Source organism: Podarcis filfolensis (assembly GCF_964270895.1).
Source record: "Podarcis filfolensis genome assembly, chromosome: 16".
In the NCBI taxonomy this organism is placed as follows: domain Eukaryota; kingdom Metazoa; phylum Chordata; class Lepidosauria; order Squamata; family Lacertidae; genus Podarcis; species Podarcis filfolensis.
Genome location: NC_139620.1, coordinates 18,721,913 through 18,737,957, shown reverse-complemented (window position 1 = coordinate 18,737,957; position 16,045 = coordinate 18,721,913). Strand labels below are relative to the sequence as shown.

General features: G+C 44.1%; 1 protein-coding gene across 7 annotated transcripts in view; it reads left to right on the top strand.

Annotated features, from left to right (window-relative positions):
* The window catches only part of LOC310751404 (acylphosphatase-2-like), a 34,945-nt gene extending 22,136 nt beyond the window's left edge, over window positions 1-12,809 (top strand). For 3 of the 7 annotated variants that reach the window (XM_083590753.1, XM_083590754.1, XM_083590755.1), the window contains 4 exons: window positions 3,777-3,975; window positions 6,135-6,151; window positions 8,257-8,366; window positions 12,164-12,809. In XM_083590753.1, coding sequence (XP_083446879.1) covers window positions 3,921-3,975; window positions 6,135-6,151; window positions 8,257-8,366; window positions 12,164-12,278 — 297 coding nt within the window. In that variant the 5' untranslated portion in view covers window positions 3,777-3,920 and the 3' untranslated portion in view covers window positions 12,279-12,809. Of the gene's footprint in view, window positions 1-2; window positions 87-1,241; window positions 1,460-1,635; window positions 1,743-3,776; window positions 3,976-6,134; window positions 6,152-8,256; window positions 8,367-12,163 lie in introns of those variants that run through there. The other 4 variants (XM_083590758.1, XM_083590752.1, XM_083590756.1 and 1 more) reach the window with 4 other exon arrangements.
* The last annotated feature ends 3,236 nt before the right edge of the window (window positions 12,810-16,045 follow it).

Here is a 16,045-nt window from a genome sequence, read left to right as displayed (position 1 = left end):
CCCTCTTTTCGTCAAGAGTCAGACCCGTTCCGCCCCCCTCTTCAAACCCCCTTTCTCCCTCACACACCCCCATCCTCCTTCTCCAGGTACAATAAAGATGATGATAGTAATGATGATTAGTCTTTACTGACCCTTCACGTCCGCTCCCTTTCAACCCTCACTATGTCTGTAACTATATCAATCAGTCCTTCGATATTGCTAAGTTTAGATGACGCCCCCCGGTTATAATTACAGTATCTCCATTTTATGTCTCTCTCAGGAACATTTCCCCCCGCCCCCCACTCCAGCAACACACTTTTAATTCCACCTCTAGCCTTATATTATTATTTATTGAATTTATATACTGCCCTATACACAGAGGTCTCTGGGCGGTTCAAAGAACAAAATCAAAATGTTGTTGCTGTTGTTTAGTCGTGTCCGACTCTTCCTGACCCCATGGACCAGAGCACGCTAGGCACTCCTGTCTTCCACTGCCTCCCACAGTTTGGTCAAACGCATGCTGGTAAAAACCATAAAATATATAATCAAAATAAAAACAACAACCCAATAACACACCACCACCAAAAAAAAACACACCCCACGTTTTAAAAGGACGTAGGATGTCAATCCAATCAACCAAAAGCCTGGTTAAAAGGGACTTCAACAGATATCCCCCCCACCCCTCCTATCTTTAAAGACGCTTTGTCCTCAAAAGAATTGACTGACACCCCCACCCAGGAGCTCATCAGATCCAGCAATCTCAGTAACACCCACTCCAGATTGATTGATTGATTGATTGATTGCATTTATATCCCACCTTTCTCTCCAAGGAGCTCGAGGCATCCTACCTGGTTCCCCTCAATTAATCCCCACAACAGCCCTTTGAGGTAGGTTAGGCTGAGACCGAGCGGCTGGCCCAAGGTCACCCTGTGAGCTTCATGGCCAAGTGGGGATTTGAACTGCAGTCTCTCTTGGGTCCAAGTCCAGCATTTTAACCTCTGCACCAGCGGGCTGTCTTCCTATATACAATTTCCCGATTGCTGGGTCTGTGCTCATCAAAGCTGCCCTCTGTCTCCCCTAGTACACAGCCACTTTTATCTCCAAACTCACATTTCATTTTCCCCTAATCAGGCGCATGTCCAAAGTCCGTTTGGGGGGCCTAATCTGGGGTAAAATGGTAAAAAAAAAAAGCTCAACAACTTCAATCCTAAAAAAGGCTCAATAACTTTGGGGTAAAATCGTAAAAAAAGCAACAATTTTAGTTGGCCCTCATGCGTGTTCACTTCATCAAATCTGGCCCTCTTTGAAAAAAGTTTGGGCACCCCTGCTAAACACACCTACCCACTCCTACCACATTCACATTATTCAAATTACTGGGTGTACAGACATTGGTTTCCTTGCCAACCTTGTTTGATCTCCTATTTTCCGCCCCTAAAGCTAGCACATTATGCTGCCCACCCACGCCCCTTCAAATGGCAAGGTAAGGAGTTTGAGGTCAAACTTGTTTTGGTTGAAACATAGGGTTCCTGGCATTGAAGGGGAAAGTGGGTATTTTTTTTCCAAACCTTGTGGAGGAAACAAAATGGGGCAGTGAGGGTCATTGATAGTGGTGTGCTGGAAGGAAGGGTGGCAGAACGCCAGGACTTTATTTTTCAGGTCAGAAGTAATGGAGCTGTATGCTGAAGCACCTGGAAAGTGAATGCATCTTTCAAGTTGGTTTGAAACTAAGGAAGTCAGAGAATGAGGGAAATGATCAAGCAGAGGTTGGATACGTCTTTCCTTTTCTTATATGGGGTTCCTAATTCATACTAGTAGTTTAAATGGCAGCAATTCTTTGCAAGGTTGTTTGCATTCCTAAGTAAAAGCTAAAGGCTGCAATTCAGCTGGCTGAAGATCTCTGTATGCTTTACAAGCTGAGCCTATGCAGTCTGAAGTAAGCACCACTGAGGTCAGTGATATTTACTTCCAATAAACTGTGGATAGGATTGCAGTCATGCTGATCTTCATGTATTAGATATTCGTTGAACATGTACTTCTGCTCCTTGATGTCTGTGTATGCATGCATTTGGGATCAACACAGCTGTCTGCATTTTGGAGCTCTTCTTGGAGGTTTGGTTATGGGGCCTGTCATGATGAGCTCCTGCACTTCAAGATTAACCACTGCATCACAGAGAGGGAATCTCAAATTCATTAGTTTAGGCCAGGCAGATGGCTTCTGTCTGTAACTATGGCATTTGGGATTCCTAATTTTAAAAAGAACAGGAAAAAAGGGTAATATCTGACTTCCAAGGTTGACATGAGCACACAAATCACTCGTGAAGCTGTTAGTGTCATGTGTACCACATGATCACGCATGCCAACCAGGTGCTGCACCCATTGTTCCCTGCAACAATGCAAGGAATCTGGGAAGAAGGCGTTTGGATTGTGCAGGTGCAGGTGCCTGAGATAGACGATTAAAATGTATCGGGTTGACCCTGTTAATTGCAGCATTCTTTCAGAGGGCTAGAAACAGGAATAAAGAGGAATAAACAATGGGCTGGATCATACATAATGCCAAAACATTACAGAAAATAAGCCCTGAACACATAATATGTGCTATGTGAATCCTAAATAGGAATATAATAAAATGCCTTATACCAGGTCAGGTTAATTGTCTGCTGAGAGCAGTAATGTTTACTTTGACAGCAGCCCTCCAAGGTCTCTTGAGTTTCAGAAGCTGTTGCCCCCTGAGGTTTTGCTGTGTCTCATCATTACATCTTATGGTATACAGTAAACTATAAAGCACCTCAAATTGGTTATTTACCCTTCCTGCTATGTCAAAGCAGCAGGAAAAGAAGAAGGTGCAAATGTGGCCTAAAGAAGCCTGGCACCCCCCCCCCCCCGCCTTTAAAACTATGGCCTTTCTTGCAGACTGTCACTACTTCATAAAGGGACACTCCTTCTTTCATAATGCATAGAAATAGAACCTGAGTCTCTCTTCGATTTTGCATTTTGATGTGGCAACCCTTCATGAAAGTGCCATACATTTCCATGGGGGTTGAGTTTGGCATGTTCTGTTTTTCTGTGTGTGTTTTTTTGTTTTGTTTTGTTTTTTTGTTAACGTATCATGGGTTACAGTTATGGATGGGTACTAATCTGGTTCAGTTTTATTTTATTGCAAACCTACCTAATTTGTACTTTCCAAAACAATATGCAAACAAAAAAACAGCTATCCTTCAAAATCCACACTTCAATAAAATAATACGTGTCAAATGCATACATTAGGGGGAAATGTGTACAAAAATGTATATAGTAGTGAAAATAGTATATAAAATGCATTGTGTTAGGGAAAATTGTTTGAAAAATGTGTAAATCAGACAAAATCTCATATAAAAATATGTAAGGAGAATACTACACTACTAGTTGGAAGCAGGCTAGATTGTTGTCCTTCTGCCTCCCTAATGTTGTTATTTTTGTCCTATGGATTACCGTTATGCACTGGAGCAAGGCAACCTTGCAGTCAGGGTTGAAAAAATGCCAAAATCCTAGGTGTTTGAATAAAACGTTAGGCACCGGAGGTATTCCTAACTCTGCTTGCACAGTAAATGTCACTTGTAGGTACAGCATCCAATTGTAACACGAGATCAGGTTCCTTCACATTAGATCACACCTAGGAGAGGAGAGTTGAGGACCTGATTTATGCTTCAGATTTTAACCCTCTCTCTCCCCCCACAACCCTTTTGCTATGGGCTTGAGGATTCTTTGTACCTGTCTGGCTGAAAGATGAGAGAGACTCTCTTCCTGTTTCTTTTTTCCAGGTAGGCCACATCCCCTGGTTCTCTGCGGCTGAATTTAGTAACACAGGCTGGCCAAACTGACTGCAGTGTGAAGCAGATCGAATAGCACACCCCTCTCTGTCTCTGTGGAAGCTCCTAACCACTGCCTGTGGTCTGCACTGAACCATGGCTTCTTCTGTTCTCTGGGCAATCGACTATGAGGTTTATGGGGAAGTCCAGGGTGAGTCCATTTAGTTTCCCCCACCCCTTGTACTGCTATTGTGCTGCTCTGGGTGGGATTTTTGTGCGTGGCTATGGAGATGGTTGCTCAGTTCCCCTGCGGCTCATGCTGCAAATAGTATAGCCCTTGAAATAAGATGCTAGCAGCAGAGCCCTCTCCTCCAACTGCAGAATCTTTATTCGGCTCTAACTGCAGCTAGGTTGGCTGGAGCTGCTGTGCAGCTAGAATGACAGTCCGCAAGGACTCCAGAGGAACTTAATTGAAGCTAATACACACGGGGTGTATATGGAGGAGACTAATTGGGAACATTAATGCAATTGGGTGTTGAATCTGCATATCCTAGAGCGCAGTAGAAAGGTGCTGTATCTTTGCGGTGTGGAGATCTGGGCCATTACAGGGAGGGAGGCTGAGCATCCTTGATTCAACCTCATTTACTTGATTTAATCCACTCCCCCACCCCACTCTATTTAAAAAATAGCAATTTTGTAACGTGATCTGTAACATTCAGGATGCAGCATAGCCTAAGCCACCATAGTACAGAAATGAGAACTCGAAAGAGCTGCTTCTGTGGCAAAAAGGAAGAAATTTGGGTTCTTGTGCTGCATCCTTTGTCACTTAGGTCTTAGTTGCAGGATGTGGTAGGTTTGCCTTTTAGACTGTCAGCCCTTTGAAGTGCAGGCTAGAGCTAGTTTCACATTATCGGATATACAATGGGCCAAAAAATCATGTTACCTCTAGGCCCTAGCTATTAGCTGAGTTACTGTGATTTAATGGAATGTTCAACAATATCCTTGCAGGATCTAACTGCTCAAATTGAACATGTACAGTATGCTAAAAAAGAATCCAGCTTCAATAAGGGAAGATGATTTTGAATGGAATTAACTTCATTTGAGACACACCAAAAAGAGATGTGTGCTGTTGAGAGAAAGGACGTAGGCAAACAAAGGTGCTGGGGGGTGGGTCAGGGAACTAAGGGGGAACAAAGGCTACAGAAGTGATATGAGCAAAGTTTCAGATTGAAGGCACTCCATTAACTGCCAAGTGGGCCATGATTTCATGGGTAAATGATAGGACAGGGAGATTCAGGTGACAGGTACAACAGTTAGGAATAAGAAGGTGCAGATCAGGATGTGCTGGATTGACACAACAAGATATCTCTTTCAGTAATAAAAAATGACAACTTACCACTAAAGCAAATAAATCATATACGTTTTGAGAGCTAGAGTTAGCACGTTGGGGAAGAATCAGGGAGGCCCATGTTCAAACCCTACTCAGCCATGAAGCTCATTGAATGACCTTGGGCCAGGCACTCTCTTGACCTTTCCAGGGTGTGAGGGGAAATAGGTGGCGAAGGACGTGTGCTGCCTTGAGCATCCTGGAAGAAAAGTGGGATAGAAGTGTAATAGGGAATAAACTAATACATAAATATCAGGAGGAAAAGCTGGGGAAATCAGGCATAAAGATTGGAACACAGCTTGCTGAAGGCAAAAGCATAATCACCACTAATGAGAAAGCATTAAATCCAGAATGAAAGTCAGTATTAGACCAGTCAAATAAAATTGTGGGCAACTGACCATTCAAATGTTATCAAATAATCAAGCATTTAAACAAACAAACAAACAAACAAACACCAATTTATTAGAAGCAGGGCGGGGGTGGGTGGGTGAAGAAGAATTCCAAAATCTATATTAAGGCAATATATATGAAGATTATGCTAATTACAAAATCTGCTTTCCTTCAGAGTGAGGGATCAGTCCCTCACAGATGTGTCACTAGATCACATGGAAGCATAGGCCAGTTAGCAATTGTATACTTGCAGGTGTGATAAATACTTGTGTGTGTCCTAGGAGTTCCCTTTCCAAAATCCCTAAAATTTCAACACGTTGTTGGTAGTGGAAGCCACATGGCTTGATTGGGAAGAGAGAGACAATGTAACACAGCCGATTCATTAAGGAGGTGTGCCATGAGGAGTGCTGCTGTCCTGCTAGATATCTGGCTGCCCACTGTGAGAACAGGATGCTGGACTAGATGGGACACAATCACTACTGGAGGAAGCAGAAGACTGGACTATAAAAACACTAAATATGTAGCTATAGGACTTTGATTGTTGATGCTTGTTATGAATGTGATCGCTGACTTCTCTTTCTTTCATCTTCTAGGTGTCTTCTTTAGAAAGGTAGGATATATCTGCATGTGAGATGTGGTGAGGCATTCTACAGCACATAGCCAAACTGTAGCACTTAGCAAACTAAGATTGCAAAGGCTGATGTTTCTACTTGGACGGTAAATTACTGGAATAGCTGGAGAGAGCACTTCTCAAGCCAGCTTCCGAAGCTTGTACCCCTCCTAGATATAGGTCCAAGTCTAGTGTAAGGTAATGGATACCCAGAGAAGCTGCCTATAGGAGCAGAGAGGAGAGTATGGCATCTTCAAATCAGAACCAGTGAAGGCGGTGAAGGTCCTGTGTGAGTGCCTGGAGGCGGTTGGAGGATGGATGGCAGCTAATGGATTGAAGTTGAATCCTGACAAGACAGAAGTACTGTTTTTGGGGGACAGGGGGTGGGCTGGTGTGGAGGACTCCCTGGTCCTGAATGGGGTAACTGTGCCCCTGAAGGACCAGGTGCGCAGCCTGGGAGTCATTTTGGACTCACAGCTGTCCATGGAGGCGCAGGTCAATTCTGTATCCAGGGCAGCTGTCTACCAACTCCACCTGAGACCCTACCTGCCCACGGACTGTCTCGCCAGAGTGGTGCATGCTCTAGTTATCTCCCGCTTGGACTACTGCAATGCGCTCTGTGTGGGGCTACCTTTGAAGGTGACCCGGAAACTACAACTAATCCAGAATGCGGAATCTAGACTGGTGACTGGGGGCGGCCGCCAAGACCACATAACACCGGTCTTGAAAGACCTACATTGGCTCCCAGTACGTTTCCGAGCACAATTCAAAGTGCTGGTGTTGACCTTCAAAGCCCTAAACGGCCTCACCCCAGTATACCTGAAGGAGCGTCTCCACCCCCATCATTCTGCCCGGATGCTGAGGTCTAGCGCCGAAGGCCTTCTGGCAGTTCCCTCATTGCGAGAAGCAAAGCTACAGGGAACCAGGCAGAGGGCCTTCTCGGTAGTGGCGCCCGCCCTGTGGAACGCCCTCCCATCAGATGTCAAAGCGATAAACAACTACCTGACATTCAGAAGACATCTTAAGGCAGCCCTGTTCAGGGAAGTTTTTAATGTGTGATATTTTAGTGTATTTTTGGTTTCTGTGGAAGCCACCCAGAGTGGCTGGGGAAACCCAGCCAGATGGGCAGGGTACAAATAATAATTTATTATTATTATTATTATTATTATTATTATTATTATTATTATTATTATTTGGAAGCAAACTCAAGCAAACTTGTTCTCAAGTAAAGAACAAAGCAGTCTGACTCCTGACTTGCTAGTACCAAACATCAATGTCAGTGTGAACCTAGGAGGTTTATATACCTCTTCCAGCCAATGAAATGTCAAGACTGGGAGGCAATCAGGGCCTTAGAAATCTCTGCAGGAAGAGAGAAAGATTTCATTGCTGTTGATGTTGCGGGCTGCTTGGTTTTGCCATAGTAGTACTGTTGGTTTTGTTCCCACCAGGGTACAAGCAGGCAGAGATATTATTTCATTTCATTTTTTTCATTTCACTTTTAATTTGTATACCGTCTTTCTATTTAACAATACCCAAGGCGGTTTACGAGCTGAAGAAACAAAGAATGTACACCTTATAACAATCTAATCCAATACGAAAATGTGATAATAAAACATAACTTTAAAATAAGCAACTTATATCAAATAAAGTAATATTCAACAATCCATTAGCATAGTATAGAATAATATTAGCTATCAGCATATAAAAATTAAACAGAAATCCACTATTAACAATTATAATTAATTTCTAAACTATAATCAATAAAACAACGGCAAGTCACAGTGCATAAAATAATAATAATTCCACAGGTACTATGCACATATGCTATGGGGAAATGAAGCAGAACCCTAATTATACTTCTTTGTTCACTTTACTCTATCAACATTTCCAGGAATTAAAACATTTGCCCATCTGAAAAGAGACCTCACAGAGCATATACCACTGACTGAGCTTCCATGTCACCTGGCATAATCACAAAACTCAATGAAGGCTGCTCACTCATTCAGCCACCAGTCATCAAACGAAGAGACTGAGCAATGTATGTGCCATTGAGAATCAGCCTTGCAAGCTTCCCTGACCACTCTCTTTCTGGCTTTTTTCACCAGTACACAGAAGAGCAGGGGAGGAAGTTGGGAGTGGTTGGCTGGGTGAAGAACACTGCCCATGGGACAGTGACCGGACAAGTGCAAGGGCCCAAGGAGAAAGTGGAGATCATGTAAGTATGTGAACTGGGCTCCTTCAGCAGTGGCTGAGGGAAGGGCTGACCTTACAATTAGATAGCGAATTCGGTTTGTTATGAAAGGGCTGCAAATTATTAGTTATTTAATTTATTGTTGCTATGTATTTTTTTTTTACTGCCTGGGAGAGGTGACTGTGGGATTTTCTGTAAAGGTAAAGGAACCCCTGACCATTAGGTCCAGTCGTGACCAACTCTGGGGTTGCGGGAGGGAGCCGGCGTACAGCTTCTGGGTCATGTGGCCAGCATGACTAAGCCGCTTCTGGCGAACCAGAGCAGTGCTCAGAAACACGGTTTACCTTCCCACCGGAGCGGTACCTATTTATCTACTTGCACTCTGATGTGCTTTCAAACTGCTAGGTTGGCAGAAGCAGGGACCAAGCAACGGGAGCTCACCCCGTCGTGGGGATTCGAACCACCGACCTTCTGATCGGCAAATCCTAGGCTCTGTGGTTTAACCCACAGCGCCACCCACGTCCCTTGGGATTTTCTGTATTGGGTGCTAAAATAGCTTGGCTAGTCTTGGATACTATGCACTTCGACTTGCAGCTTCAGGGCCTGTATTTTGGGGATTGAGTGAGGGGTGGCGTCGGCTAAGCAGAGTATAAAGGGTTAAAGGGGAACCACTTAATTTGCTTAGCTGACTAGAAGAGGTCAGGGTGAAGGAGAGGGGGAAAGGGGCACAACTTTGTGCATCATGTGGAATCTGCTTTGTTCATGGCATTAACAAGATTGAAATTGGAGACAAACCTTGGAACACGAGCTCCCCATAAAATCCAAGAAGTCCAACAGGGCTGTTTTGGACTTGATCATAGACAGAGCACCCTGAATCTACCACAACTGGCCCCATACATCTATGTTTCAACACTGACACTTAATGCTACTGAGCAGAGTGAGGCACAAGGCATCGGGCATGTAGTATATAGATGTCAGGCAAACTCCTCCCTTAACCAGAGTCTCTCTTGAGCCATCTCTTTTTTTGTTGTTGTTAAATATCTAGTGCCCTGCCTGAATACAGAACTAATGTACTACTTCAGGTGAATAACCCTCCCCACTGAAAGAGGCAGGGCAAGATTTATAGCAAAGTTCAAAAGCCTGGTCTTTGTTATGTTCAAAATGAAATTGCAAAGGAAGAAACGAGGGGGGAGCATTTCATCTTAAAAGTGATTGTCATGGTTACTTGTATATTCTTTCTAATATCCAGAGATGTTGGTGCTGCTGTGATCTGAAACATGGGAGGGGGGGTGACTGCCCCCTTGGCCTTCCAAAATGGCACCCCTGGTTCTTATCTGGAGGAAAACTGGTGGGATGAAGAGGGATAAATGGCCTGTAATAATGGTTTCCATTATCCTTATCTGAAGAGAGCCTGGCATTGGCAATCTGTACAGCCTTCAATCCCACTCCACCCCTCCCTCCCCTCTCCATCTGAAGTGTCTAAATAGGGCACCTCCCCAGACTCTCCCTCAACAGTGAATTGACACCCTGTAAATTTGGGACTTGGGTCAGCTTGCAATTAGGAAGTTGGTCCAGGAGGAGATGGAGAAAATTGCTTTATGAATTTGTGAGCAGCAGCAGCGGGTGGAGGTGGGGGTGGAGCAAAGGAGTGAAGAAGGGGGTGGGGAGAGGGATGGTGCGCTCCCAGGGCGACCCTGGGGGTTTGTGGTGATGGTGAGACAGCTTCTCTAACAACAGGCTCTGTCACCTTCAGAGAGATGACAACCAGAGGCAGTTTCTATAGCGACAAGTCTTCCCCCCATCACCTTGAAGTTACATAGAGAGAGGGAACATGCAAGGAAACTGGGACAGTTTCCATAGCAACCAGCTTCTCCATTTCTTCCACCTTCATGTCTTTGAGGGGGGAGGGGGAAATTGGGGCCGCTTCCATAGCAACCATACTACTCCATCCCTTGCAGGAGATAAGCAGGAGTGAGATAATCCATAGCAACATGTATTCCACCACCCCACCCCACCCCACCCCGCATTTACTCTCTCCTCCTCCTGCTCTCTCTTTTTCAGATCCTGGCAGGGAATAACAAAGCAAAAGTGTACAGCCATCTATTGAGCCCCCACCCCTTTTCAATTAGGGTTCAGGTGGGAATCTGTAGCGCCCCCACACACGTGTACCCCCCCATATGCACTCACTTCAATTTTTGAAATGGAAGAACAGCTGAGTAAGTTTATCGTGCGTGGGCAGTGTTTGAACAGCTTTCTTTTTTCGTTAACTGGAGAGCTTCATTCATGGGTTCTTTGGACTTTTTGAAGATGAAAAAGCTTTCCTCCAGGTTCCTCAGATGCTTCCTTCCTGACTAAACAAACAAACAAACAAACAAACAAACAAACAAACAAACAGGTTTCTTATTTTTTTGCTGAATGTGGGCAACTATTTCTCATTAGAGGCTGGGTAAATTGGCAATTGGCAGCTTACGGTACATTTTAAACCGAAACAAATATATTCTTGTTGCGCCTTAAAGACTAGCAGTTTTATTTTGGCATAAACCTTCGTGGATTAGAGTCTGCTTTGTCAGATGACCATAGGCCTGGAAAGCTTATCCCATAATAAAACTGTTAAAATTCCCAGCAGATTTTTTGAGTGTTTCTAGAAAGGTGTTTATTGTGGAATAGATATTTCAAAGGCATGCAATGGTGGGGTGTTTTCTGTTTGTTTGTAGAGTCCACATGATGGCATGAAAATGCCCCCACCCCCATTAATCTGGATTTACCCTTTCCTGGGAAAAAACTGATACTTAAAAAAAGAAAGAAAAAGCAGTTGCCAGTCACCTGTTTGTGATATCCGAACAACCTACTTGCAATAATAGTCTGAATTAGTCCTCAGTCTGCAAGCATTTGTGTGTTCTTCATACTGCAACAGACTAATGCAGCTACCTCTCTGGAAGCAGTTACTTTAAACTGAATGCTCACTGGGTCAGGGGCCTATCTTTTTAGTTTAATCAGCAAAGCACCACATACCTCATAGACATTGTCCAGCATATTATTATTCATCTACGACATTGGTATACATTATGCTTTTCGACCATAATGGTTTTTGAAGTATTTCAAACTAACAGTGCAACAGTAATAAAAATAATGTAAAATACTAATTAAAGTAATTTAGAACTATCACCAGCTAAAGGAAGCAAAAGAACAAACAGAAGAGGAAAACAGTTATGGAATATGCTCTAAACTAGAAAGGCACAGCAAAGCAGAAAGGTCTTTATTCCCCTTGGAAAGAGAGATAACATACTAGCCTAATCTCAAGGAGGAAAGGATTCCACTGTTTTGGGGCAACTATCAAAAAGTCCCTGCTCTAACTGTTCAGCATATGAGCCTGATTGAGCCCTAAAATTGGAGCAGGAAATGAATTTATTTTGCCCAGATTGGCTAGTCACTATGTCATGAATCTACCCCTCATCTGCCCTGGCATGGCTTAGTTTCTTGTGTCAGCTGGAGCCATTTTCTCTGCCTGAATCTTTATTTAGTGTACCTAATGCAAGAACATAAGTAAAGTCCTGCAGGATCAAACCAAAGGCCTTCAGTTCTCATAGCAGTCAACCAAATGCCTATGGGAAAGTCCCATTCTTTCTAGCAGAGAGAGAGTGAGAGAAAGAGAGACTCGTGTGTGTGTGTGTGTGTGTGTGTGTACACATTAGATTTGATTACCCTTTGGTTCCGTCAACAGCCATGTTCCTTTTATGACCATGCAGAGAGCACAGGTGGGACTAAAAGAGAGAGGAGGGTAGCATGGGTGGGTTGCTAACTTGTGTTCCTTTCCTCCGTAGGAAGAACTGGCTACGCAGCGTAGGAAGTCCCATGTCTCGTATTGACCAGGCTGTGTTCTCCAATGAGAGGGAGATCAGTACCCTCGAGTTCCAGTCCTTCACCACCAAATACTAGAGCCTGCTGGCTGGTCAGGATGGGATGTCCACCTCCAAGAACAAGGAGGGATACTCCACTCAGAAGGAAGCACCACTCTCCCTTTCTGGGACAGGCTGTGCTGCTGATGACCAAATTCGACTGTGTTCTAGGCCCATGGCACTTCAAGTACCCTTTTGGATCCTTCCAGCTGCTAGCTATCTGGAAAGTACCAGTTGCCCACTGTTGTCTATAAAGAGGTTGTAAGCTCTTTTGTTGCTTTCCATCACTTATGAGGGGGGCAGAGGCAGAAAAGAGAAAAATCAATTGGTGGGGCCTTGCCTACATCCGTCTCTCCAGGAGGCCTTCCACAATGTTATTTTCACAATGTGTTCACGAGCACTATTGGCTGGTTTTCGAACCCTCTTTTGGACAACCATAGGGATAAAAGGCTTTTGAATAACAGGTAGCTCCTCAGTTACACACTTGCTCACTAGAGCCATGCTGTTCTCCCCTTCACATCAGTGCCCCACTCAGAATAATATTGGCTCATTAAATATTACCTTAAGAAAACGAATGGCCTCTTCTTTTTGGGGGTAAGGTCAGGTGTGGGCAGGACATTCTTGGATAAGGAAGATAATTTATGTTTCCGGAAAACCTTATTGAAAAACCTGAAGATAAGAGTTAGGAAACAGAAGGTGAGTGGGGGAATGCAATGGTCTAGTGTTGGCAACATGCAGGCCTTCCCCCGTCAAGGCGTGGCCTGCTTTTCGACACATTAAGGCTCAGCTGTGTTATATATTTTTCTGAATAAGTAATGTACTTTCCCCTTTCTTCTGTGCTGCAACTAAAATGCAGAACCTGCATGCTTTTGTTAAAGAGTTATCCCCATTCTGATAATCCTATCCACGCCTTGGAATATCTGTATGCTAGGACACAAGCGTCTTTGTGCATCCCTGCTTGCGCCAGTAAAACATACTTTGGTAATTGTGCATAGTTTCCTGCAACTACTGGTTTGCTGGTGCTTTTGAATTATGGAGAACTTAAAACTATTCACTACAATGTGAAAAGGAAAGAAATATCAAAATGCCGCAGTGTACCTGTGCCAACTGGTAAGTGATGGTGGTGAGCAGTGTTGGCCCAAGCATGCCACCAAATGGTGCCCCTCCCTGCTGGGAAGAAGAAGGAAAAAGGGAACAAGAAAGATCTACATTGGGATCTGCTGCCCCGTGAATCCTGCTGCTTGAGGTGATCGCCTCACTTTGTCTCCTTGGTGGGTTGTCCCTGGTGATGAGCGTAGAGCAAGAAATTCTGCTCACAACAAGTGGATGTAGTAACAGAAAAGCCCAACTAGCAAACTGTTTCCCATTCCTGACAGCTGCTTATATTCCGTTTTCTCTTATACTAGACATAGCATTATGAAGATCTGCAAAATGGATACACCCATCACAGAAGTTATATATGAACTCCCTGCAACAACAGGACAATTTTTGCCGCAATGATTGCAGATGCTTTTTTTTTTAAAGTCTTGTACTTTTAGGGTCTTTCTTCATTAAGCCTGAAATAACAAATTGAGTATATTAGACTTGCTTCTTGGGAAGTTGCCAAGGCGGTAAAGGTAACTTGAATGCCAAACATTCTTTGGAATCTCTTGACATGGGCTGTGGGTATAGTGCTTGCTTAGGCTAGTTGAGCAGGTAGAGGCTGATGCTTTTGAATTACCATATTTTTCGCCCTATAGGACGCACTTTTCCCCCTCCAAAAATGAAGGGGAAATGTGTGTGCGTCCTATGGGGCGAATGCAGGCTTCAGGAACTATTCGCAAGCCTTGGGAGCCCGCGGGAGTTCCCGCCGGGCTCTCAAGGCTTGCGGACAGCAGCCTGCAGCCCGAAACCCGGGGAACGCAGCGGAGCGCTCCCCGGGCTTCGGGCAGATATCCGCAAGGCTTGCGGATAGCAGCCAGTTCTGGGGGCTGGGGTTGGGGGAAGCTTGGGCTTCCCCCGCCCCAGCCCCGCACCTGGGGAGGAAATAATTTTTTTTTCTTTATCCCCCCCCCCAAACTAGGTGCACCCTATGGGCCGGTGCGCCCTATAGGGCAAAAAATACGGTAACTCTCAATTACATATATGGGCATGGAGGGTTTTTAATTGGCATAATATGTTTCAGTAAAGATCCACACTTTCGTCACAGGGTGACAGCTTAGCAAAGATATCTAATGGGGAGTAGGACGTTACTTGCTCTATAGGATTGTTTATGTTGAACTATGTCTTCATCAGATTTTTGCTGAAATTGCTGCTTTGTGGAATAGATAGTTCTAGAACGGGGGAAAAAGCCTGATTTTGTATATACTTTGAGCACTTCATTTTATTAGTCAGGGTTTGCTTTTGGCTTTTTGAAGTAGTAAATTTGCCCAGCCATAAATAAAACAAAGACATGGTACAAAATTGCAATACTGTATAGGAAAGGGACAAAAACTGATAATCTAGTCCCTTTCTGAAGCTTTAAAGGGGAGGGAGGGTTAAACTCGTCCCAGTATGGATGGGTAACAACAAACTAGCATGGGATTAAGACATGCATTTAAAGTAACATGTTAAGATAGAAGCTTAACATATCATGAAACCTTGAAAGATAGATTCCCAACAAAACCAAGAAAGGAAGTTTAATCCTCCCGCTGGGTAAAATGAATGGGTCAGCCCCACCCCCCACCCGGCTCAGCGTCTTGTCTTCCTGAGCAGCTAGCTCCAGGGATGCTCATTAACAAGACACCAACTTAAGGCAATAGACATCCCTTGCTGTTAGTCCCCAGTGTCTAGAAATCAGTAATCCTGTGTCTAGGAACATGGATATTGCACTATTGTGGCTAGTACTCATCCATCAATTCAGCAAAGATAGGTTTTTCACACCTCACACTAAAAAGCAGGCTTGTGCTTTTCTCCTCCTTTTGTCCCGAGTGTGAATGTTGCAGATGAAGAAGAGAAAGATTAAAGCCAAAACCAACAGAGTCCTGCAGCACCTTAAGAACCATTTATAATGGCACAAGCTTTTGTGGATTTTATCACATTTGAAGCAGTGGAGAGCATTCTGGCAGCAGAGGGTGACTGAAATGTACAGAAACGTAAATTCCACTTTAATTCTTTGTAAAGTTATTCTGCTAGCTGCCTTCTCAGCATCACTGGACAGGAGTTCCAAAGATCCGTTATGTGTTGCTTTCTGCTTTCTGCCTTTCTATTTATTCCAGGGAATTACACAGAGAGCTTGTCAACACTTCCACTTGTCCCATGCCTAGACAAGTATGAGTGGTTTTGCTTTTGCTCCACTGCTTTCCCTTGGAAAAACTGCTCTTTAGTGCTAAATCGGCACAAACGTAATTTCACGGAAAACCCAGTTGCTGTTTGTTCTTATTCAGCACTAAACTGCAGGTTTTCACAGGCAACGTGGCAGGGCAAATGGAAGTGTGGATGTGCCCCGAGTTTTTACAATATGAAAAGTGCCTTCTTTTAAAATATTTCCTTTGCTGCTGGTGAGGAAGTAAAACCTTCCATACTTCCACATCCATCATGATTTGATGTAGGGTTTGATGTGGAGCCAGCTATCTAGAGCAAGGACAGGATGCTGCCCTGGCACTTTGGATGTTGTGGGGTACAGGCAAAGAGAGGTGGTGGGTTGCCGGATCAATATTTAACTTACAAGCATTGATAACATAAATGTGCACATGCGGCTGTGTACATACAATCCATTTAAAGCACATGACTCCCCCCAAAAAAAGAATCCTGGGAACTGTAGTCTGTTCAGGGTATGGGAATTGTAGC